General features: G+C 41.0%; 1 protein-coding gene across 1 annotated transcript in view; it reads left to right on the top strand.

The window, feature by feature from the left end:
* Positions 1-25,839, top strand: part of RASEF (RAS and EF-hand domain containing) — a 33,647-nt gene extending 7,808 nt beyond the window's left edge. The window contains exons 2-17 of the mRNA XM_056848101.1: positions 3,674-3,820; positions 5,888-5,978; positions 8,275-8,370; positions 9,543-9,620; positions 10,499-10,614; positions 10,705-10,773; positions 11,255-11,339; positions 12,747-12,838; positions 16,535-16,769; positions 17,368-17,505; positions 18,632-18,779; positions 19,820-19,901; positions 21,168-21,282; positions 21,847-21,966; positions 22,295-22,371; positions 25,731-25,839. Coding sequence (XP_056704079.1) covers positions 3,674-3,820; positions 5,888-5,978; positions 8,275-8,370; positions 9,543-9,620; positions 10,499-10,614; positions 10,705-10,773; positions 11,255-11,339; positions 12,747-12,838; positions 16,535-16,769; positions 17,368-17,505; positions 18,632-18,779; positions 19,820-19,901; positions 21,168-21,282; positions 21,847-21,966; positions 22,295-22,371; positions 25,731-25,839 — 1,798 coding nt within the window. The remainder of the gene's footprint in view (positions 1-3,673; positions 3,821-5,887; positions 5,979-8,274; positions 8,371-9,542; positions 9,621-10,498; positions 10,615-10,704; positions 10,774-11,254; positions 11,340-12,746; positions 12,839-16,534; positions 16,770-17,367; positions 17,506-18,631; positions 18,780-19,819; positions 19,902-21,167; positions 21,283-21,846; positions 21,967-22,294; positions 22,372-25,730) is intronic.
* The last annotated feature ends 597 nt before the right edge of the window (positions 25,840-26,436 follow it).

The raw sequence follows: 26,436 nt of genomic DNA, 5'->3' as shown, positions 1-26,436 counted from the left end.
ACGTATTCACAGACTTGGATGTGTTGAGAATTAGATTTATTTATGGTCAGAAAAATGGAGGGGACCAATGCTGCCCCTTGCCCCATATTCTCTAAGTGGCATTTATGATCATTTATTAAGTTGCATTCCTGGAAGAAAAAGCTTGGTCTATAGATGTTTTATTCTGAAATTCTGTGCATTTATAAAAGTTTGGTGCATTCACTTGGATCACTGGATGCCATTGCTATCACTCTTGTGCAAATTGGTGCAAATATATTCTATTTGTGAATGTATATGTATTTCAGTTTGCTCAACAGCATATTTTCTAGTGGCTTTTGAGTAAGCTGTTGTTTAAAAATGTGCCTGACTTCTTCATGGCTCCCGTGGTTTGCTGACTTGTGTTTTTAATTTAATTCTGACACAGACTTGTTGTGCAAGTATTCAGGTGAGCGCCCCTCCTGTCATCTTCAATTTGAAAGGAATCCATCCCTTTTCTGTGACTACTGGTGCTCCTCTAGGGGGTCGTACCACTGTTCACCTTGGGTTTGGTTCCGCTTTTTTTCACACCTGACTTGTACTGCCACCAAAGTTTGTTGAATCCAGTACTCGACACGCATAGTTGGGCCTGTGAGGAGCAATGAAACTATACTGTGGTTCAGGGACAAAATAATGTGAGCAAATTGCTACAATTATCACCATATGCTTATGACAGAAAGTGGCTCTCCCAAGCACAACACCCCAGGCAACACTGAAAGGCAAGGGTAAAAAGGCATAGCTTTCCACCTTTCTTCTTTCAGGTTTCTTGTTTGTTTAATCTTTGGAGTTCAAAACCCTCTGAAAACAGCAGCGGTGACGTACTCGAAAGCAGAACAAAAGGTAGTACTGTCAGAGTACAGTACAAAGCTCTTCTCCAGACTCCAGAGGATAACTTTACAAAGGGGAGGGGGAGAGAAGAAGGGGGAGAGATGTGCTTCCTGACTAGCCAGTTCAAGAGTGTGAAGCAAATTGTGATATTTATACAAGGTGGATAGCAACCAATCTCCAATTGTATCCACCCCTGCCAGGGGCCATTGTTACTATTAACCTTTTAAAGACCAAAAGAAAGAAAGAAAGAATAGAAACCTGGAGGGCCTCCCCCCCCAATAAAAACCAATGTGCAGACAATCTGACTTAATGTGTGAGACAGCAGATGGATGCCCATAGTTTATGAATAATGGCATCACACTTCCTCTATATTCACTTCTGAGTTCTGAGCTGAAAGCCCCTACTTCAAATCTTAGCATTGCGATAAACTCACATTTTAGGAAAGCCACTGCCACAGATTCCAACATCCTCCAAGGATCCTTTCTCCAGCTCAGTTGGCTCAGAGCCAGTCAAGTTGGAGGATGCCTCCTTAGGCTGGAGGAAGGGTTCTGATTTTGCTCAGTGGAATGATAGGCTAGAGGTCGAATCTACCCCATTATCTCTGACATTTAGTTTCCCAGCTGTAATAAATTTCACTGAACAACACCTATTAATGTTGTTAGTAATATTATAGAGAGGGAAAAAAGAAAAAAATAATAAAGACAAGGACTCAGCCCATCTACCTGCCCTATGTAATTAAAATTCTGTGTAAGAATATTTTATGTCTGTTATACGACCCATCCAATATTTAGCATCACCAGAGGTGGATCTACTGTGAAACTAATGAAGCTTAAGCTTCAGGGCCCCTAATCCTGGAGGGGGCCCCAAAGCAACTTTTTAAAATGAGTTAATTTCTCAACAAAATTTTTAGTGATCGAATCATAAGCCAATGGGTTGAAGTACTTAATATTGACTTTAGAATATGCTCTAATACCAGTTTCATATGGGCTGAAAATGTCCCTGTAATTGGTCAAATTCAAAATTTTCTTGGGGGCTTGCAGCACTCGAACCCCCAGCTGTAAGGGCTCACTGAGCTCTCCAGAATCTATTCACAGCCTACATTTTGGCAGCTGGATCCTCAAATCCTTCACAGCTTAATAGTTCTGTAGTTTTATTTTGTCACTGTATGGCCCATATTCAAGGACTCCACCCCACCCCCCTGTTCTTCACCATTTTGGCCTCAAGGTCCTTTGAAGGGCAGCAAGGCCCTTTGGACCTTATTGGACAATGCCCTATTGTGCTGGTTGTGAAGGGGCCCCCATAACAGTTCAAGCTGCAGGGCCCCAAAAATGTCGGTCCGCCACAGAGCATCACCAGTACTTTCCTGTGCATGATGGGGCATGGTCCAGACCTTACGGCACACATGCCTTCCATTTTATGGAGGAAGCTAGTTATGTAGTTGGAAAAGTAATAGTGGAGTTATTTCTAGCCTTGCATACCCAATCCCTCTCCTTGACTTAGCCAAGAGTCCAATATCTTGTTAGAGCTGCCACCATTGCACATGCTAAAGGTCTTCAGAGACACTTGATTAATCACAGAAACAACCTCAATAATATCTGGGTTTAAACCAGAGAACTTGGCAAAGCAGAGCAGGACAGCCAGTGTGTGAAATATCTTATAAGGCACAATATTATGGGTTAAAAGTAGGCAATATTTATTATAAAAGATATTGGAATTGATGTTGTATTAAAAATAACACAGTTCTTTAAAGGGAAAAGACATCAAAGTAGAAAAATACAAGATTCTTACATTGCTTGGTTCCAGGCATTGAACTAGTGCACAGAATTTACCTGAGCTGTGGACAGGTTGAATCTATTTTTTGAAAAATAGAGACAGCTTTATGGAGTCTCAAAAGCAAAGAGTTCACCCCCCCCTTCCATGCTTTGATGGCATCATCTTAGAAGCTAGTTGGAAAATGTGGGAGCTCTAAAAATACTGTAAATGCCTATTTAAATATTTCCATAAGATATACAATCAGAGTTGGCAGATAGGGATTTTTATAGGAAGTGAGAGAAAGGATTGCAATAAGAGAGTCATGAAAACAAGCCAGTCAGAGGTAAATAGGTGAATGAAGGACTTCAAATTCTGGATAGACAGAATGACTTTGCTTGTTGGCTATGTAACTGCTTGAGCAAACATGAAACAGAGCGCATGGGTGCACACATTACTCAGCAGCAAGGCTGTTTGAGAAAGGGGGGAGGTTTGGGGTTGAAGAAAAGGTGCAACTGATTACATGAATTGATCAAAATTGTAAGAATTCATAAAGTAAAAAAAAACATTTAACAATCCCTAAAACCATGCATGTAGTTCATAAATACAATGGCTTGGATACAGACTAGATGTTTCCAAGGCACAATAATTTCTGCTCATGGAGCACAATTTCCCCCTTCCCAAATGCCCCCGCAATTCTGTTCTTGAGGTAGAGAGTACACCAGGAACAGAATTTGGTGGGGGCATTTTGGGCTGCCATGGGAGGGGGCAGGCAGGAAAATTGTGCTTCATGAGCAGAAATCCCTACATCCATGGAAACTCTAGTCTGTTTAGCCCACTGTTAATTTTGCCATGGATGGTAGACTTCACAATCTCTAGATATTTTCAGAGGCTTTTAATGTTATTTCTGTTTTTGGTAGTCCTTCAGTTAATTTAAAATTGGGTTTGGTTTTTTTTTTTGGTGGGGTGGGGAACAAAACCTTTGCAAACTGAATGAGTGCTTTCCCCCATGCATTTTAGTTGTCATCTCTCAGTGTAACATGATGATTAAATCTATAATCACTATCTTTTTTTCTTCTAGGCAAGAACAGGTCAGTGTTCTGTATCAGAACATCAGTATTGTGGAACCACGATTAATTCAACCTTATGAACATGTTATTAAGAACTTCATTCGTGAGATCAAGCTTCAGAGTACAGAGATGGAAAGCTTAGCCATAGCTGTAAAAAGGTAGTAAATAGTTTTATACTTCATTGTTAATTACCATTTTTTGTATGCAGGATACATGGCAAAATGTGTTAATGTGTGGTTTTCATTACTTCCTGACTTTGGGAATTGTGGGTGCTAGATATCACGCTGGACAATCTCTGTACAGGCACAAGCCAGTATTCTTTGCTACTCCAATCGGTACTAATGAAGTGGTTATAACTCAAAGGCAGATTACTATTAAGAAAACAAATCTGCTTGCTGTGCTCATCTTTGGCTACTGTTCTTTGATGTTCTTTTGCTTATTCTACCCTGCCAGCATGTCATAACTTTTTTTACCTCATCTCAGAGGCTTCTCGTTTGCAACTCAAAGTTGTAACTTAAAAATCTTTGATGGAACTAAACAGGTAACTTTTATAGGCTTTTATTAAAGATGGTTCAGAACTATTAAAACATTGAAATGATGCCTTTTGACAAAACGTCGAGGCCCAAATGATTAATACATCATGTTTGATATTTGTTATTAATGGTCTCTTGATTGTGTTGTATAACCAACATTCTTTTTTTTCCTGAAACATCAATTTTAGTGCTGGATTGTCTGGTTTTTCTATAATTCTTCTATAGGAAACATGACACAAATGGCATTCCATTAGAGTTGCCAGCTTTGGGTTGGGAAATGTCCTAGAGTACAGAGGAGTCATTTTCTCCAGGGGATATCAGTTGTAATTCTGGGGATCTCCAGGCCTCATAATTTTAACCTTTGGACATAGGACAAATAGAGGATACTTGAGAACATGAGTGTATAAGAAATCTCATCCTCCGGCCCATCATCTTTCCTGCACTATCTCAGCCTTTTCTCTGTCTCATAGCTCTTGTAGCATCTGCATTTCCTGTCCTTCAGCTTTCTTGCTTCATTTTTTTCCCTTCCACTCTAGCTCCCCCCCCCACATTTGCCTTCTTGTCTTTCCTGCCTTCCCATTCCTTCTCTCTCCCCCCCCATCTCACCTCTGTAGTAGCTATTTTGTATTATCTAAGCCAGGGGTCCCCAACCTTTTTGAGCCTGTGGGCGCCTTTGGCATTCTTGCACAGTGTGGTGGGCATGGCCAAAAATGGCTGCCACAAAGTAGCTACCGCAGGAGGTGGAGCCAGCCATAAAATGGCTGCTGCAGCTTAACTTCAGTCACACAGTGAAGACCCTTTAGCTATTGTGGCTGCTGCTGCTGCTAAGCAACATTTTAAGAATTCTGCACAGCCAATCAGAAGCCATGTTGGGCAAAAGTTCCACCTGGCCCACCCACTTTCTAAAAACACTTGGTGGGCACCAGGAAAGGTGTAGGTGGGTGCCATGGGACCCGCAGGCACTACATTGGGGACACTGACCTAAGCAACTGCTGATTCCTCATGAGTTTTTCTCATTTTAAAACTTTTTTGTTTTATTTTCAAAAGATTTTTTTCCTGCAAACCTGAGTTTCTCTCAGATTTGTAGAGACACCTTCCCCTTCCGTACCTGGCCCCACTGTGCAGATTTGTTTATCCACACACTCAGGTTGGGTTAAGAATTACACATGCAAACTTCTGAGCTAAGTCACATGATCACCAGAGTTGAGTCAATTTCTATAAAGCAGGCCAGTTCCACACACTGAGGCTACAGAGCGACTACTAATTACATGCACAGAACTTTGCGCATATATGTTTGGGTCCTATCACTTGGCTCAGCTTAAGTGTGGAGCCTCTTCCTCCAGTACAAGGAGGATGCGAGCAATGGGATCCATTCCAAACCATAGTTTAGTGGACATACTTAGCAATTTGTGCATAGTATCAATGGGTGCCTAATGTTTTTTATCATGTCTGAAGTACCCAGTGGACTTTTCCATTCCAGTAATTTTATCATTTTAATGTAATGGCCTGCATGTTGAGGTTGGGGTGACTTTAAGTTGGAGCTTTAAGTACTGAGTTCATTCACTTCATGATTTTTCAACTTGAAATATTCATTTGTTTGGGGTCATGGTGGAACAAACCATGTTTTCCCCAATTGTCTTTGATGTGTAAGAGTGCATTATGTGAGCAGGTTTAATATTGTTTATATTCTAGGGCACAGGATAAAGCAGCAATGCAGCTGAGTGAACTAGAAGAGGAGATGGACCAGCGAATACAGGCTGCAGAGCATAAAATCAAGAAGGAGGTGAATACCCGATATCACTAGCTCTTAATGTTTGAGGCGTTCCCCCCCCCCTCATTTTGGCAAAGTTACCTACAGGACTCTGACTTATACGCCCCAAGTGTCATGTGAAAAATATTTTTGTATTATTTTCTCTCTAATTTTCCATTAAAGTGAACATATGAAGGACAAAGAACCTCTCAGGCAGAGAGTGATAAAGAGGAATTTGATCACAGAGGGTGAGGAGGGGAAAGACTTTGAGCAACAGTCTGGGTTCAAGCCTTTTCGGTGGCCACCCCCGTGTCTCTGGAACAGCCTCCTGAAAGAGGTCAAGGGGGTTCATTTCAGGTTCATGCCAGAAGTGACATTGCAGTGTTGATATGATGCTGATTACATTGTACCCACCCACCAGGCTCTGCTACCAGTTGCCAGCTCTTGGATGGCAACCCTATAAAATTTCCTTATTTTACGGTTCTTTCCGCGAGCTGGCTGTGGATCATACAGTTACTAAGTAGCTGAGGTGTTCTCTGTGGGGAAAAATATTCATTGTTGCAATTATGTATCTTAAAGATTATCTTTATTAACCAAAGAACACAATCCAGAAGCATTTGAGAAAGCAAGTCCAACAACTTTGATGTTGTGTAGTAATTGTATATATTGTGGTCCCAGATGTTACATAAAAGGAATGAAATCTTTGAAATTCATTTAGCTGCCACAGGCTTTTGTGTGGGAGGCTAGTGATTGTGAGTTATAATGGTTGGACTTAGTGTAACCTGATTACATCACAAGGTGAGATTGCACATTTGACAAAACCAATACCCTCTGAATTGTATACAAGTGACCATTGTTTGAATGCTGTACCATTTTAACAGAGCTTTAGCTCCTTATCTTGTTCAGCCATTGACTTGGTCTAAAGTACAGTATAAAAGATGTGGCCATGAGCTAGAGAACTATTTCGGGAGTGCCTGAGGCTCTCGTGGCCCAGCCAGTGAACATAGATAGCACTTAAGCCATATAGCCCAGGAGGGTCACCATAGGCCTGCCTGCAAAAACATGGGAGCTTGTCAAAGCATTTGGCTGTGCTGATAATAGATGGATGGGCAGTGGAGGGTGTAGTACTTCAAACTATGCAGATCTGGTCTTGCAGCCATTGTATGCCCTATGACACTTCTCATGTTTTTTCCTGGGAACGGTAGACTCACATACTTTATCACAACCTGCCTTTGAAAATTCCTGGGACTTTAAAATGTTTTTCTGCTGTGAATGGTGAGTAGGGAGAGTTGTGGGGTGGCTATTTCTCTTCACGCCCAGACCTGGATGGCCCAGGCTAGCCTGATCTCGTCAGATCTCAAGCTAAGCAGGGTCAGCCCTGGTTAGTATTTGGATGGGAGACCACCAAGGAATACCAGGGTTGCTGTGCAGAGGAAGGCACTGGCAAACCACCTCTGTTAGTCTCTTGCCATGAAACCTCCCCAAAAAGAGGTCGCCATAAGTCGGCTGCGACTTAATGGCACTTTACACATACACACACATTTCTGTCCACAATGGTCATGTGGATGTAGTCAGACAGTGGCCTAGAATGATGCCTCTAAATCTTCCTATGAATGTTTTTGTATTAAAAATACCAATTCACTGTTTCAATAGATAGGTGTCTGCTAAGTATTCTTAGTTCACTATCAGGAGATTAATATCTGGGTGCGTTATTTCTCTATCATTCTCTGAAATTATGATAGATCATGAAGGGTAGCCGTGTATGTCTGCCTGTAGCAGTAGAGAAGAGCAAGAGTCCGGTAGCACCTTAAAGACTAACAAAATTTCTGGCAGGGTATGAGCGTTCGTGAGTCACAGCTCACTTCTTCAGATACAGCTGGAATCTGAAATTACGCTTATCTTGCTCTGTAGCTCTACATTCATAGCTCCACATATTTTCAAAAGTAAAACACCCCAAATGTAAATGCAAGGTCACTGTGATATTTACTTTGTGGGATAGTACTGTACTATAAATTTTAATGGTTACTATGCACTCTGTTATTACTGATACTGTGCTGACCTATGACACAGAGATTTCACTTCATGTTCTAGTCATTACTGTGGGATTCCTTGCTTTAGGTAGCCTTCTAGCTTGCAATCATTGTGTAATGTCCTGTAGCAACCCTATACTGTTGCCATAAATGCATTCCTTGCAAACAAATGTGCGAGTTAGCTCAAAATGGGTTTTGCTATGCTACAATTTGAGAAAATATACTCCCAATACATAAAGTATAAGGGAGGTTATTTAAGGTTGCCACTTGTTATTTAACAAAAATGTGGAATATTGTAGGAGAAACGTAAGGCAGAAGAGGCTCTGAATGATCTCAAGCAGCAGTATGAAGCTGAAGTTGGTGACCTCCAAGTGACAATAAAGAAACTTAAAATGGTAGGTAGCGCTAACTTTTGGACCAGACTATGAACAATGCATACAGTCTGATATGGTAACTGCTATTTCTGAAGTATCAGTCTTCAGCATATGAGGTGTGGGCTTTATCTTGCTGTAAGCCATCTTGAACCATGAGGAAAGGCAGGATACAAGTATTTGAATAAATAAATGAATAAAATTGCTTGGGCCACAAGTCGGGTTGCCAACTTCTGAGTGAGGCCTGGAGATCTGGAATAACAAAAGACTACAGACTTCAGAAAATCAGTTTCCCTGTAGAAAAATAATGTCTTCAGAGGGTAGACAATGTGGCATCACATCATTACTGAGCTCCCTTTCCTCCACAAACTTTATCCTTACCAGCCCCAAAATCTTCAGGAATTTTCCAAACTGGAGTTGGCAGTGTTAGCCACAAGAATCAAGTCCTTCAGATGACATAGAAGGGTGTTGTGAAGCACTGAAGGCAGCTCTCCCCATTTATGATTGTTTCCCCTACTGAACCAATGAACTGTCCCTCAGCAAACACACTACATTTCATCTTTATGATATGGTGTTTGAGACAGATTTTCATTTAATGATTCATTTTCCTCAGAAGTGACAACTGTAATAGTTTCAAAGAAGAAGAAAATCTTTGAGAGTTAAGTTTTATAATTCTAAGCTCTGTTTTGTATTGTTTAAATGTAAAACACAGCCAGAAAGCCAGCTGCTCAAGTGTTTGCTTGGTCATCTATGGCTGTTAAAGATCCCCTGGAGCTGGCTGTTTGAGAACTCTTTATGAACTGAAAAAAACTATTGCTTTCAGTTTGGCTGCAAGTGGCTAAAGTTGGTCTGAACAGCCAGATAAGAGTAATTTTCTTTTTGTAGCCCTAATACATTTCAAGGCCTTGTATTCAAAGCTGGCTCAAAGGACTTCATAAAAACATTGGGTTGGATTTGAAACAAGGTGCTTCCCAATTGAAATGCTGTTCCTAGGTCAGTGGGCCTTCAGGAATAGCATGGAAGGCGGATTCTACAAAGGGACAGGAGCAGGAGAGGGGAAATGCTGCATAGGATGTACTGAAGATGCGCACTGGACTTTCATGGAAGGCTTGGTCCCTTTCTACTGAATTCTGTGCATTGAATAGGTCAGCTGAAGTTACACTGTTGCAGCAAACACACTTCCTTTACTGTTTCAGCTTGAAGAACAATCTAAAAACATCAGTCACAAAGGAGATTTGGCTGTGCTAAAGAACAGGATACGCGATCTGACGTTGGTATGACTTTCTTATGACTTTCCTCCTTATGGTGGACAGAAATCGCAGGTGGCCACAGTATGAGAATCCATTTGTGGTGAAACAAAAAAAGAGGTGGGGAGAGGGAAAAGATGATGTTGGGCATAATGGAATACCAAAGAGAAATCTTTCTGGCCTGGAGGGAAGTGATGATGTATGCATAGCTAATTTGGACTGTGCTAGGTAGAAAAGGTTACTGCCTTAAGGTGCTACTTCAACCTGGCCCTTTTCAGCATATCTAATCTGTTTTCCACCTACTATTTTTAAATGTTTGGCTGGATAATTGCATCATCTTGAAATTTGTCAAGGTTTGTAGAAGATTATTAGCATTTTAGAGGGTGCATGTTTGTGTGTGCATGCGCGCATACACACACCTGCATAACCTCTCTCTAAAATGCTACTTGTAATTATTATTATTAACAAAATTCGTATCCTGCATTTCTGCCGTTACAAGGGCCACTAAGGCGGCTAACTATTTAAAACATACAACATAAAATTACAGTATATAACCATTAAAATCAATCCCCTCAGTATCGTTTATGTTTACATGTTTAGGTTTTACTTCAACATTTTAGCAATGGAAATAACTGAGGCTAAATTGAATTCACAAATATAATTTTATGGTTGCTCATGGTAGGGAGAACTTTTTCTTATTCCCACACTGGAAATACATTTGAACAATTTTGACATGTAGATCCAATTCTTATAAGCATCATCACAGATTATGTATTTTTATATTATCATTTTATAGTTATCAGTTTTTTCATTTTTAGTTCCTTTTTAAAAAAATCTTTGAATCAACAGTGTGTCTCTTTGAAGTGGTCTGATGAATGATTTGAAGTTTCTTGCTTTAATTTTAGGAAAACCAGAAACTTAAAAAAGATCTTATGGAAGCACAAACAAATATTGCTTTCCTTCAGAGTGAATTAGATTCTTTGAAAAGTGATCTTGCAGATCAGAGCTTAAATTCGGAGAGGTAAGTTTTTTAATAATTGATAGAAAATAGTTTTTCAGTGATGTGGATATACATCATAATTAACATTATAATATTACTTTTGGGTTTTAGAGACCTGGAAATGATGAGAGAATACACTGAAGACAGAGATAGCTTGGAAAGACAGATCGAAATACTGCAGTAAGCTGCCTTCAATTACTTTTTGTTTCATATGTAAAAGCTGGGCACCTCTTCTAAAATACTTACTGATCCCACTGTCCTTTTATCAAAACCTTAAAATGTGAAAAGAACTGGGGGAGTGTGAACCACTCTGGAACAGTCACCCCCCTCATCGGAGAACACATTGAATATTAAATGGCATATGTTACGAGAAAACCTTTACCTATTTTTATGCCCCTTTTTTGGTCTGTTATGATTCCTGACCCAAATACAGAAGGTGGGATGTTAAATGGGATGAGATGCTGAATTAATGGCTTTCTTTATTGCTACTATTTGATCAATATTGGTTATTGGCCATTTCATAGGAATTTTCCCAAGGGTAAAAGAATGCCTTGCAGTTCCTTAATTTTGCTAGATCTCCTGATGCTCACTTTTAAAAACTGAAAATGCTGTTCTTGACCCGTTTTTCATATGAATGTTGTTTTCCTGGCTTGATTTTTAGGTCAGCAAACAGGAAACTTCATGACAGCAACGATGGCTTACGAAGTGCATTAGAGAACAACTGGAGCATATACAACAGATCGCTGGTAGTTACCAACTTTGCTTAACTGATGTGTTTAATTGTGAGCTGTATAAATATTTGCTCATGGTTATAAGCCAGTATAAGACATCAGTAAGGGTCACTGAAATAATATATAAGTTTCATGACAAAGTTACCGAGAGCAGATTTTCATTCCTGTGTGTAACTCGAGTACCCATATATTTTTCTTTTTATTTGGGTATCATAAATTGTATGTTGTCTTCAAGAAAGAAGGGGTATAAATGTTTGACTCAATAAATTTTACTTGAATTAACTACGAAGTTTTGCTATAGAGTATGATGGAAATCATTGCTCAGCATCTCTTTACTCTGTTTCAATTTGTCTTCATGGTTCACCTTCAGTATGTGGAATGGTGCCATCAAGGAATGACTTCACAATGCATCCACAAATTTGGGATGTGACCTGGGGAGGTCTTTCTCCTCCTTCTGACAAACTGTAGGATGCCAGTTGTGTGGAACGAGCAGCCTAAAATGGCCCCTGTTTCCTTTGTGGAGGCAGGTTGAAGCACATGTATGTGGTTACCATGGATTCCTAGACTGAGGACTGGGAAAACCTGGATTTATGAGTTTCAGATGTCTCATCTTTGGGAGACAGAAATAGCATAAGGATCAACACAGCAGTATTTTTAACCTTGACAATAATTCAATACTTTCATATTTTCCTGCCTGTGGTTATGTAAACATGAATACATATGAAGCTGTCTTACGCTGAAACAGAACATTGGTCCATCAAGGTCAATATTGTCTACTCAGACTGGCAGCAGCTCTCCAGGGTGTCAAGCAGAAGTCATTCAATTTGCCTACTGTCCGGTCCCTTTTCACTGACGATGCTGGGGATTGAACCTGGGACCTTCTGTCTGCAAAGCAGAGGCTCTTCCTCTGAGCCCATCCCCTATTGTCCATTATTTTGTGACAGGAGATAAAAACAAGGCTAAGGCAGATGGTGCAAAATAGGTAAAAATATATTTTATTGTTCAGATAAAATTCCCTGTGCATTTTGCCCAAGAGGCTTCTTCAGGGGAATCTGTTAGTCTTTCAGTGGCTACTGAACTTGCAGTGGTTTTTTTTTTAAAAAATGTAAGACTAACAGATTCCCCTGAAGAAGCCTCTTGGGCAAAATGCATGGGAAATTTTATCTGAACAATAAAATATATTTTTACCTATTTTGCACCATCAGCCTTGGCCTTATTTTTAATCTCCTGTGACTGGTCTGGCTTTTTTACTTCTCATTATTTTGTGACAATGATGAACTGCATTATATCAGCACTGCTGAAGGGAACATGGGCCACAGAAAATGGCTCCACGCAGGAAAAGGTAGATTAGAATACTGCTTGTTAAAATGTGTATTGATCTGTGCTATATTGAAACCTTTACTTCCTGTGTGTATTTTTCAGCGTCTAACCAACTCTTCTCCTGGGAGCACAGTCTCCAGAAACAGTCCTAAATGCCGTGGTGGCCAATCGCCCCAAAATACACGATATGACAGGTAGGCCTGATCTTTCTGTCAGTGACATTGTAAAATTTGAAAATAAAAGTTACAATATAAGGCTGTGATCCTAAGCTGCACACAACCTGTGAACACATTAGGCTAAAACGATGAGATTTACTTCCAAGCAAGCAGTTGTTATAGGGTTGGATTGTTATGGAAGCGTGACAGTTGCCACATGTGCCTTGCTGGTACATGTAAAGAGCATGTATTCAGGTAATGAATCTTCCCTTAAGAGATCAGCATTATTTAAGGATACTAATGTTTTGATTGGCTGCTTACCTCATGCTGCTCCCTGGTGGTGTATATGATAAGCTAGCTGCAACAGGCAATCTTCTGCCAACAGGCTAATGATTGTTCTGTATTTTGCCCCGCTGAGGAGCAGGCTGGAAAAAGTGAAAACTTCATTTGCATTAATTATTGTTTAATTGAAGCCCTATGTTAGAGGGATAACTGTGCACACCTGGATTTGGCATAGCAAAGATCGGTGTCATATCATGGGGAAGCTTCCTTATTTTCAGATAGAATAAATACTTTGAGGACTTTGATTTTTCTATGAATCTCAGAGTGGGGCTCTCAAAACACCTCTGTATCTCAGGTAAAATATGTATGCCCCATTACATGTTAGATGTAAGATATGAAAGCCTTTTAAAAAATTGGCTAATGCACTAAGCATTAAGTCTTCAACTTCTGCTAAGTTCCCTTTATAGTTTCCACAAGAAGATACTAAAGGGAATTTGTAAATAATCATGTAAGCTTAGAAGATGGTTAACTGTGTTCATTAGACATTGGATTTATTATATGGCTTGTTTATCATCATAAACCTATGTGCAGACCTATGTGCACTTTGCTCCAAATTTATGTTATGAAGCTCATTTTATTAAAGGTGGCCAAACTGTTAAGAATTGTTTCTGGGACAGCTCACACATAGCTTTTGAGTGCTTAAAGAAACAAATAGAAGGAGAATTAAAAGTGAGAACTGCTGCTGTTGATATGCACAATGGGGACTCCATTCCCGTACTTCCCCAAATTACAACTCTGAGAAGGAAAAGATCCTTCTAACAGCAGCATAATCTGTAAGCATTTAAGGTGAGGAATCCAAGAGCAATGGCCTGGCCTTGAGGAAATGTTATGCTGGAGGTTTTGTCGAGGAGTGGGGGTGGGCAGGGGAAGCAGGAGCAGCCAGGGGAGCAGGACTTATGAGGGGTGGGGGGTTAGCAGGTGCATTGCACTGGGGCCCTTGGGTCCAGAGGGGGCCCAAAGAGGCCTAAAGGGAGCCCCATAAAAAGTTTGCAATTGAAGACTAGTATTTTTATATCTTATGTTGGCCTACATAGCATAGTTTTCTATATCCTTTACATTGTTACATTGTGTTCTCAAGGTCTTCCACTAGAGGCAGCACGCACCATCTAAAGATGTTCAAATATGCATTCTTCTCTCTGACCCTCTTTTCACTCTGCCAGGACCTCCCTGTCAATGTTGATGCAGTTAGTGAACTGGAGGCCCTTTGGCCATCTTCTGGTCCAGTGTTGGACCAATTCAGCCGACTTTTCCGGACCGATGTTGACAGGATCCTGGGTGCTGTGAAGCCCACCGCATGCCCTTTAGACCTTCATGGCTAGTTAAGACTATTGGTGATACGGTATGGGCTCCCCTGATGGACATCATCAATCTGTCCCTTAGTACAGGGGTCTTTCTGGGGCGACGTAAGGAGGCTGTGGTGGGACTGCTCTTAAAAACAAACAAACATTGTTGGATTCTAATGATCCTGCCAGCCTACTGCCCAGTGCCCAACTTGTCATTCCTGGGTAAGGTAGTTGAGTGAGAGGTAGTGGAGCAGCTCTAGGCTTTCCTGGAGGACACATCAGCTCTGGACCCATTTCAGTTCGGTTTCTGTCCTGGCCATGGGATGGAGACGGCACTGGTCGCCGTTATAGATGTCTCCACAGGCAGCTGGATTGAGTTGGGTCAGCGCAGCTGTTACTGCAGCATTCGACACAGTCAACTACAACCTGTTGACCGACCATCTCATTGATGTTGGGATACGTGGGACAGCCCTTCAGTGGCTGCTCTCATTTCTTTGAGATCTGGGACAGAATTTCATCACGACACCCTTTGGTGTGTGGGGTTCCCCAGGAAACAATTCTCTCCCCAATGTTGTTATCATCTATATGGTCCCCCTCTCCCAACTAGTCTGGAGTTTGGGGGTGGGTTGTCACCAGTACACTGATGACACCCAGCTATATCTGTTGATGGGTGAGTGGCTGGATGCCTTTTCAGATACTTTGGCCAGGTGCCTGGAGGCCATGGTGAGGTGGTCGAAACAAAGCCATCGAAAACTAAATCCATAGAAGATGGAGTTTCTGTGGCTGGGCCAGGAAGGGTTGGAGGTGGGGCAACTGCTCCCAACTTTTGACGGGGTGCAACTAACACCTGCACTGACGGTGAGGCGTTTGGGTGTGACGCTGGATGCCTCCCTTTCGATGAAGGCACAGGTCACAAATGTAGCCAGAATGGCACTTATCCCTCTCTCCCAGGCTAAGCAGCTGATGCCCTAGCTGTCCCACTCTGACATAGCTACAGTACAACAGTCCCCTCCACACTGGGCTACTGCAACTCGCTCTATGCTGGGCTACCCTTAAGGCTGCTCCAGAAACTCCAGCTGGTCCAGAATGTAGCGATGAGTGTCCTTACAAGGACCCTTTGGAAAGCACATATCCAACCAGTGCTTCGCCGCCAGCACTGCCTCCAGGTTGAGTACCAGCTCAGGTTTAAGGTTTTGGTACTGACCTTTGGAGCCCTAAACAGCTTGGGACCTACGGGACAACCTCTCCCAATAACACACCTCAGGGAGCATTACGCTAACCAGATAACTTATTAGTCATCCCCGGCAAGAGAAATATCTGGCTGTCCTCAATCAGAACCAGAGCTTTTTCGGCTGTGGCTGCAGTCTGGTGGAACTCTGTCGAATGAGACACGGGTCCTGTGGGACCTGGTTCAGTTCTGCATGGCCTGCAAGACAGATGTTCTACCAAGCCTGTGGTTGAAGGCAGTGAGGGTTCCATCATGGCTGGCCTCTCTGCGCCACCTGCTCTATTTTCTACATCGGTTAGTTCCACATTTTCACCTGGGCTATAATGGCACCAGTGCGAAAGTTAAATGCGTCCTTGGATTTCTTGCTTCTAGTGTGCTGAACTGTTTACAGTATATGTTTTAATATTTATTTATTGTATGGTGGTTGTATTTTAACAGGAATGTTATTGAAATTATGCCTTGAATGTAAGCTGCCCTGAGCCCGACCCTGGTCAGGAAAGGGCGGGTTAAAAATAAATAAAATAAATAAATCATGTAGGAGGGAGTATAGGGGCATAGGGCCTCAAATGCAGAAAATCAGTGAAGCACTCCATTCCACCCCTCTCTCACCCTCTATACCTCTTTTGACTTTATACTTAAAACTATTGTGGATTTTAAAAAAGATGACTAAAGGAGCAGGAAAGGGGCCCTGAAATGTTTTTTTTGCACCACCTCATAACATTTCTCTCAGAGTCCCTGCAGGGGGGTTATTCAGGAAAGGAAGCAAAAGTAGCAGAGAACATATTTTGTGCATCTTTCAGGTGCACAGAGATGTTTGCCTCCAGATTAGGAACTTTGGCAACGAATACTGTAAATTGCTCCCTCTCATTTTATTCCAATCAGGTCATCTCATTCCTCCTATGTGGATGAAGACTATGATTCTCTGGCACTTTGTGATCCTTTGCAGAGGATAAGCTGTGAGGTAGACAGCTTGCCTGAAAGCTGCTTTGACAGCGGTCTGTCTACCCTGAGAGACTCCAATGAATACGACTCAGAAGTGGAATCCAAGCATCAAAGGACTTCCCAAAGGTCACTGTGTCCACAGGAAAGCGTTGCGGGAGATGCTTCTGATACAGACGTAAGCTCCAGGCTTACTGCATTTTTTTAAAAAAGAGTCTCTTTTGTGTTCAGGGGGAAAAAATGAGTTACTGCTGCCTGTAGAGTGAAACTATTCTCTTCATATAGGGCAGAGTCAGCCAAGTGCTTGAATCTGGTTTTTAAAAGTTAATGTAAAAAGGGGGGGGGGGGAAACACACACAGGAAAAGGTGCAGCAGAAAGGTAAGAGCGGGGGGTGGGGGGAATCAGACCACACACCCTTAACCAAAGGCCTGACAAAGGTTTTCACCTGGTGTTTAAAGCTAAATGTGAAAAAGTGGGGGTTATAGAATCAACACTGCCACCACACATTATGTAAGTCTTTGATGGCCGTCCACTGCTCCTTTAGGCATTTATCATATTTGTATGGTGTGATATTTGAGGGAAGGTTTCTAAGGGCAAATATCTTTGGCCTGAGCCAAGCCCCTGCTTGTCACTTATTATCTGCATTTCTTCCTTGTTGCCCTTTCACTTTCTGCTGACTGTTTTATCACTGTTTTGGTTGGCTCTGCCCTCTCCCCTAAACTCACCAACTAACAGAGTTATTATGGAAAATAGTAACGGTTGCTGGTTTGTGTAGGTCCCGGATATCAGAGATGAAGAAGTGTATAGTCCTGATGATGTCAGTACGGTGTTAGATTGGAAACCATGCCAACCGGTCAGTCGAAGCAGTTCTGGAGCTTCCACAAGGAAGTACATCTCTGCCATCTCTCTACAGGTAATTAATGCAAAGTGGTCACACTGAAGGCTTTGTAAACACAGAGGCTGAGATGCAAAGAGCTACTTCCGAGACTTCCAAGGGCTTGAGGAATCTTTGACTTTTTTGATTCTGAATGGGAGGTTCCCAGTTCATATCTTGAACTGCTTTTGAAATATTCCCCTTTCAAAAGAAGATTGGTATGCAGTATGAGGGGCTGTTGTTTGAGAAACACAACTACCCAACTGTCTTGGGCATGTGGGAGTAGTTGTGAGGCCATTTGAAGGTTACATTTTGTATTTTAAGCTATTGCAATCATCTGAAAGGTGCAGCTAATATAATACTTTAATGGTATTATATTAATGGTATTTTGCATTATTCTCACAGAATGTGGTAGATACCCAGTTCTAATTTTTAGTTGTGTTATACTTTCAGAATAAGCATATTTCAGGGAACTGAAAAATTGAGTGAGGCTTTGGGGCAAAAGTCATCATAGATTCATTTTGGAAATTAATAGAAAATCCAATGAATTTTGTCCTATTTTGGCTGGCCTCATTGTTTTTCATTTTCTAAAAAATATTGCTATGAATATTTTAGAACATACGAAGAGACCTTCTAGATCAAGCCAAAGGTCCACCTAGTTCTATATTCTGTTTCCACCACAGAGCTTTAGCCTTTCTTTGTAAGGGAAGAGCTTCTTCTCCTTCATTATTTTAGCTGACTTTTTTTTCTGCAGCCTTCCAGGACGTATATCTTACTGAGATTGGAGCAGTCAGAACAGTGCACACTGTTCTAAGTGCCATTGTACTGTAGATTTATGTAAAGGGATTATGATGCTATCCCTTTTATTTTTAGTCCTTTCCCTAATATTCCCTAACATGGAGTTTCCTTTTTCACTGGCATCAGTTACTGTTTCATTCCACTGTCCACCCTGTCCCCAAGAACTTCTACCTGATAGCTACAACCAGTTTGGATTCCATCAAGTATATACATGGTTAGGGCTTTTCTTCCAGTATTTCAAATTTTTATAGCCCTTAGGAACAGAAACATGATTTAGCGATGACATCCTTGAGTGTATGCTGAAAGAATTTGTATGTTCTTCATAATGGTATGTGTTTTTCATATGGTATGTGTTTGTTAAATTTAGGCAGACTCCGAAGATTGCAACTCCAGGTACCCAAGGTCAGAGAAGGCTTACAAAATAGTTCTTGCTGGCGATGCAGCAGTTGGAAAATCTAGTTTCCTTATGAGACTTTGTAAAAATGAATTTCGAGGGAACACCAGTGCAACTCTAGGTATGTATGTTATGCTTTTCTAGGTCATCAACAATTCTTTGCTGTAGCTTAGAGCTGTTTGTGAGATACAAATTTATACTTGGGTATGGAATGGATTCTGGAGTCCAAAATGTATGTGCATTACATCAGTTGTGAAGAACAGACATGTACAAAGTGCATATTTCTTTTTAAAAATAAAACATAGGTGGTGGTGACCCATTCCTAAATTTTGTCATGGCACCCTTCTAGTCAAATCAGTTTGTCCTTGCCATACCTATTACCCCATAAAGGAACATTCTGTTGGGGGTAAATTGCTGGTAATGGCAGCTATAAGACAAATATTTCCCCTGTTCCTTCCCCCTTCCCCTAAATTGACTGGAGAACTTTCACTTAGAAGTTGAACATAGCGTGGTGAGTCATCTTGCCTCTTGGTTCTGTGGCACACTGACAGCAAACTGCTCCCTTCTCACAGTTCGTGGTTCCCAAAGAAATGCAGTAGTGCAGATGTTTGTATCCTCTCACCACCTCTCAGTGACGTCTTGCTTCTCTGGCTACTGGTTCTCCTTTTGGCCTCAGCAGCATGGGGTAGATAACCCTCACTCCATTCTCCCAAATAGCTGCTAAGTGTTGAAGTTTGTGTTCCTCTCTATGGTGGGTTGTGATTTACCCATGGCCATCCTTTGTAGCTTGTTATGTCCAAGCTGAAAGTGTTCTTTACCTTGGGGCCTGTCTGTATTGTGACCAGCCATAATTTATACATTTTTGTTTCCTTCCCAGCTGAACTGATGGTCATATATTTTGTATCCAGGCATCTCTGTATTTTGTGCAATACAGAATATTACATGCAAAGATAGTTTGCATACTGTTAATGGGCCATTTCAATTGAGTCTCTGCTGGGGTGCCAAATTCCTGTAGCTTAGTAATAGCATGGGTGAGGTGCTTAAAATTAATTATGCTGAAAGAGACTGTTTTACTGTTTACTTGTAATGGCATCAGTACTAACATCAAAGCAACTTTTACTTCATACTATCTAAAAATACTGATTTTATTATGCTTTTAAGGGGTTGATTTTCAGATGAAGAGGCTTATTGTTGATGGTGAACCTACAGTGCTTCAGCTGTGGGACACAGCTGGACAAGAGAGGTTAGTATGGTTCTCCTGCTTTTATTTGGGAATTGTAGTTAACAACAAGCGTATATACTGCAGTTTTAAAATTACAGATCATATCCATTTTGCATCATTGCGAAGACTACAGAAGGTGTTTTTTTGGGGGGTGTTAAATCAAAACTTGCCCTGGAGTGTTGTAGTGATTAGAATCTCAGACTAGGGTTGAGCTGGCCTGGGTTCAAATAGAAGAAGAGGAAGAGTTGGCTTTTATACCCCGCTTTTCTCTACTGTAAGGAATCTCAAAGCAGCTTACAATCACCCCCCCACACACGCACACAACAGGCACCTTGTGAGGGAGGTGGGGCTGAGAGAGTTTTGAAAGAACAGTGACTAGCCCAAGGTCACCCAGCAGGCTTCACGTGGAAGAGTGGGGAATCAAACCAGGTTCTCCAGATTAGAGTCTGCTGTTCTTAACCGCTACACCATGCTGGCTCTCACTCTTCCACGCAGATTGCTGGATGAGACTGGCTCAGTCACTTTCTCTCCCTCTCAGCCTGAACTACCTCACAGATGTTGTGAGGACGAAATGAAGAAGGGGAGAAAACTGTCTGCTCCTTGGAGAAAGGTGGGGCAAAAAATGTAATAATTGTAGAGTAAATTGCCTGAACACGCAAATGTATGTAGAGTTTTCAAAACTTCACAGCAAGGTCCAGTTGTAGAATTTAGGATTTCCCACACAAAACTTCCAGTGTGGTTTACTCATTCCACCTTTTGCTTAAAAAAAAAGCACACCCTGCCTGAAGGCAGAAACCAGCTGGTGCAACAAAGTAATGCTAGCTGAGTAGCAACAAGGGCCTCTAGCCTTGCTTAGTACATGAAGGCTGAGTGCTGGTATAGGAGTAGTTGCCACGTGTGAAGATGTAGGCAGAAAGGTGAGTTTTCCATGTCCAAAGGTGTACATGCACACTTCCTCAGTGAACTTTTATAATAGCCAGGGGGAAGCTGAGTGGGATGCTGGTGGCTTTGTACCTTTTATAAGTGGATCATTCTTGGGCTGTTGTGGAGCAGTGACCAAGCTAGTCCTGAGTTGCCCAGGCCAAATGAAAGCATTGCTAACATTTTTAATTCCTAGTGTTGCAGTCACACAGTCCATTTATAATTAAATTAGATACTGTCTTCAGTAAGGAAAAACGTTCAGTGGACCTCACTGATGCTTGTGTTGCTTACTTTTCACAGTAATGATGTCACTTAGTCTTAAATCTGTTTTTATTCAAGTGTGGCTTTCAACTTTTGTCTTGAAAGGTTCAGGAGCATTGCCAAATCATACTTCAGAAGAGCAGATGGTGTGCTGCTGCTATATGATGTTACCTGTGAGAAAAGTTTTCTGAATGTACGAGAATGGGTGGATATGATTGAGGTAAGAATTTTAAAACTTGCCAAGTGTGCTTGTAGTTCAGTGTGCGCAATATTTACAGATCATTCCAATGTGCTTTGTGGTGCTGGTCCCCTCTCAATTTGGTTGTGAGAGCTGAAGAGATTGGAGATAAGGAAGATACCTTGTGTTGTCCAGTATTGCCATAAGTAATGGAAATAGTTGTTTTCTGGAGTAAGCAGCTGATCAAAGTTTTGACCAGACCAGGAGTAATTTTCATTAATAGAGGGCAAGTTCCAATATGGGATAGGAGTCACCACCGCTGTGGGGTTGCACTGTATTGGGGTTTTTGTTTGTCTGCAAAATAAAGCAGGTTACCCAATGTGGCTCTAAATCTATGTATTAGTAATCAATAAATATTAATATCTAAATGATTATCCTTAATTTTGTTACGTGGTCTGGTTGGAATATACTAGTGAGTTTGTTTTGAGAGCAGAATTTATAATATTTTAATTTTTACTTCTTATTCTTTAATATCATGTATTTAATTTGACCTTTAATATCATGTATTATTGTTGTTCACAAAAATCAAAACTATACTTTTTTCAGGATGCAACACATGAAAATATCCCAATCATGGTGGTCGGAAACAAAGCAGACCTTCGCTCGGCAGCTTATGAACAAGGAGAGAAATGTGTACCAGTAAGTTATGGAGAAAAGCTGGCCATGGTAAGAACTGTAGAGTGAGCAATGCTAAGTAGACAGACAATGATATTATCATATAGGTCTTTGTTCATAAAGGATTGTCATAATTCACTTTGGTAGGAAATGACATTGGTTTGACACTTAATGGGGGACTAGTTTAAAAATAATTATTGTCTTGTGTGTTCTTGTTTGCCTCTGAAAGATGCTGGAGATTTATGACAGGTACAGTGAAGTATGCAAAACAAAATGTAAATAAAGAACTAAACTTCTCCACCAACCTTGTTCTGGGTTGTTGTCTCTTAATAAATTTATTTGAAAGAGAACTTCCACAGGTGTTCTTTTTTTCTTTTAGGCATACAATGCATTATTCTGTGAAACAAGTGCCAAAGATGGATCTAACATTGTGGAGGCAGTTCTTCACCTTGCTCGGTATGTTGACATATATTAACTGCATTTAGTCTCTCTTAAACAGTGGTTTTAAAAGGTTGGGTCCACTGAAGGGTACTTTTGTGTAAAACCAGTACAAAATATGCATAACCCTTTTCAGTTAATAGGTGTTAGTGTGCTGGGATTGTGTATGCTGCGTTCACTCTTGACCTCTGTGTATTCATCTCATTTTCCGACCAAGACCTATATGCAGTGCTTGCAGGTGGGTATGTTTAGCTCCAAAATCTTCAGCATGCAAAGATCAGAAGTGATCAGGTGCTGCCCACCCCAGCTATCACCCCAGCCTATGCAGATCACTAGGGGATCACTGGCCACCTTGTAGGGTGGTTGTAAGCATATCACAAGGAAAGTGAGTATCGTGTCCCCACTCTGAACTCTCTCAGAGGAAAGCTGGGATAAAAATATGCTAGGCAGGTATGTAGACGGATAGCTCTAGATGGATAGCTCTTTGTGTTCCAAAGTCTGTTTTAAGTTTTGATGAACATAAACTATACACTAACACCTCATATGTGTCAAACCTGTCCCCAGCTACCTAATTTTTTTTTTTTGTGTGTGTGTGTGTGTGTGCATGCAAGATAGTCCAGTTGCAAATGGTTGCTCTATAGCTCAATGGTAGCCTAGTATCCAATGAGATGTGCACGCAGTCTATTCTGCTTGTGGCAGTAGAGAATGGAGATGAGCCATACAAGTGATGAAGGGAGATCCATGGTATAAGTTGTAGATACTATGCTGGAGTACTAATTACTCTCCACGGGGAAGCTGGCTTAATGGCGACCTGCATATGTCAGTTCTAATGTTCTCCAGTCCAAAGGTAGCACTACGATTTTGCAAGAATGTTTTTGGTATCCAGCAAGTCTTTAGTAATAATTCATTTCCAAGCCATAATAAATATTCTTTGTTTCGCTCCTGAAACATGCATGCATTATTAGTCCCTATGTTGCTTGTAATACATGGCGCTTCAAAACTAGGTGATGCTGAAGTGATTTTGGTATTATGGCAAAATTAACAATGCTGTATTTACATAAAGATGGGGGTCATCTTTAATTCACACACAAGTTGTGGGTTCTGTATGGGTTTCAAATGCCCTAACTGGAAAAAAAAATAGATTCCTGGAAAGAGGCATAGCTGCTTGTTCATTCAGAATGTTGAGAAATGCCTTATCTTTCAGTGGCAACAGGTGCAGCAGAGGTGTAAGCAGTCACTCATCTGGAAATGTCAGTTCAGAGTTAGTCGCCTTGTATGAGTCATTTCCAGGAATTTTCAGGAGTGCCCTTTTATAAATAGTTCAGTGCATTCGGGATTTTTGTAGTACAATTATAGAAGCCAAACAGTGGGTTGAAATAAGCCTTTAGCTCTAATTTTAGGATGATTAAATACTTTATTTTACAGTTAAAATATTTTTCTCTTTACTATATTCAGATTTTAACTATTTTGCTCATCCCGGGAAAGAAAACCCATTTTTCTGGAGCATGTTAATATATTTGAGCAATGGCAGACTGTGTGTGAACATATTCAAGAGATCCAAAGAGGAAATTGATTTATTTGGTTATCTTCCCATTTTCTGAAAAAGAATTATTTCTTTGCTAAATGAACTTTTCAGTAGGGCAGCCTGTTGAACCTGTAGAGTATAGCACTCTTAAGTTTCATTATATTGCCATTACCTTTGACAAATAGCATTTTGTCATTTTCTGACCAAGTACAATGAGTTCTAAGACTCACTATGGCGACCCAGTCATATGGACAATGAAATTTTAAATACGTTGATGGTACTACTTAGAGCCAGGCACTTTAAGTAAAATCTAATATCAAATTGAACTGGATATCCAGCAATCAGTGTATAAAGTGATCCTAGACATTAGACGGGAATGAGCAATGCCATTATCATCATACAATGGATGGGTTGTGGCCTCTCCATAAACCCTGATGAGGGTACATTGTGTCTTGCTATGTATCCAGTTCCTTTCTTTATCTGTAGGGCCCTGTGTGTGTGATTTCTGATCTTCCATTGGGCAGGATCGCCACAGAGAACCTATGCATGTGGCTATAAATACAGATCCCAGCCAAAAAAGATTCTGCACAGAAGCCAGGTCCCTAGTTGAGTCATGAGCTTTGAATAGTCTGGACTAATTTCTTTGATGTCCTTTTTCCCAGCCTTTGTTCAGTTCTTTTCCTCTGTCAGAGCCCTTCATTTTTTAATGTTTATATACTGACTGTGAAGACAAATATGCACCCTAGATATTTCGTGATACATAAACAACACTATCAATCTGAAACAGAATGGCTGTTGTCTGCACCTGATGCAGTCTTGCTGCTGCATAGTGGAGCAGTTGAACACCCTAAACTGTCTTCGGCTGCAGCGCGGTATAGAGTGCATGGCAGCAGTCAGGGAATGAGAGTGTGGATCATGGTGACTAGATCACACTTCCTGAGGAAGAAAGCCAACCTTATTTAAAAGCATTGCATGGGCCAGGTGACATCTGATCATTAAACTATAGATCTGGATCTAACAGCTCCACCAAGATGCTTTCCTGTTCTTTAAGGGAAAATTACACCTCAACCAGAGTAGGCTGTATTCCATTTATGTGATAATCATCACCAATAGTACCACAGTCATGTCAATTTGGCCCATTAATTGACAAACAAGTCAATTAACTTGTTTGCTTTTGGCCTCTCGCTCATTTCTTCTAATCTGGGGAAGTGAAACTTGTTTTCTGCCTTGCAGAATTCCAAACTCTTTCCTCCTCACGGTCCACAGTCCTAAGATGCATTATGTTTATATGCAACAACTAATGCCAGGACAACTGGGACAAACGGAAATTAAATATAACAAAGAGTAAGGATGCAGACAAATCCTAAAACAGATTGGTTGGTTGTTTACATCCCTTAATCATTTCGCCAATGAATCATACAGGACACAATCCGCTGAGAAATTCTATTGTGCAACTTCCATTAATTTCAGTGCACCTCGTGTAATGCTCCTTTTTCCTGTGGGTTGTATCCTGGGAGAAAACATTGCAAAATGGATGAGTTATTTATTTATTTAGAAACGTTTATGCTGCCTCTCTGGAGATCTGCTCAAGGCAGCTTACAGCTAACATGTTGTGGGCAGATGTGGATGTTTACTGTGCAAAGTTATAGCATGATTGGCCATATTCTTCTGTCATGGTATTGTGATTTTGTGGCTTGTTTAGTGATTATAGATAATGTAGCATTAGCTCAGGAAACCTGATGTTGGGCTAGTCCAAGATATTCACTTTGTTTTTTGTTCAAATCTCACAATAGGCAGTAAATTTCTGCTCCAATATTGCTCTGATTAATCATGGCTAATTATTGTTTCATAGAGAAGTGCGAAAAAGAAGTGATCGTGAAGAGGACAACAGGTCTGTAACAGACTTGACGGGGACAACGACAAAGAAGTCAGCGCTCACCAAAAATTGCTGCAATGGTTAGATGATAAAGGCTTTTTTGGCCCCTAAAGGAACAGACTTCATGGACTAAAAAAATCCAAGGAAAAAAATGAAGGATTGAGGCATAGTTTATGCCAGAGCATTTGTGGAGGGGAGAGTGTGAATCATCACCCTACAGTGGCCAGTCCATGAGGCTGCTCAGCAGCTTCTCACTCCCTGGAATAATGCTGAGCAAAACCAGGTCAAGAAGAAGGAGGTCTTCAGTTCAGCAGCATCAAAAGTCACTCACTGAATGTGGGTCTACTCTGCATCAAACCGTACATGCCTTTCTACATTGACCTGCTTGGCAAAGCGTTAATTTTTTTTTACTAAACTACATGGAAAATGCACTTTCTGCTCCCTGGCTGGAATACATTGTCAGATCTTCAAGAAACTTCAACACCATCCTGAAATGCATACCATTCTTGGAACAGTTACTGGAGTTCTGAACTTCTCTGTTCTGTGTTGTGCCAAAATCATGGGAAATGCAGTGGCAGTTGCATTCAAGGATCTGAATCTGAACGGAGAAGAAAAACATGGCACTGTTCAAAACTGAACTTTTGTCTCTTCAGAGAGCATTTGTCCAATATGGAATCATGTT

This window comes from Euleptes europaea, chromosome 4 (assembly GCF_029931775.1).
Source record: "Euleptes europaea isolate rEulEur1 chromosome 4, rEulEur1.hap1, whole genome shotgun sequence".
Classification (NCBI taxonomy): domain Eukaryota; kingdom Metazoa; phylum Chordata; class Lepidosauria; order Squamata; family Sphaerodactylidae; genus Euleptes; species Euleptes europaea.
This window is presented reverse-complemented; position numbering and strand designations above follow the sequence as displayed.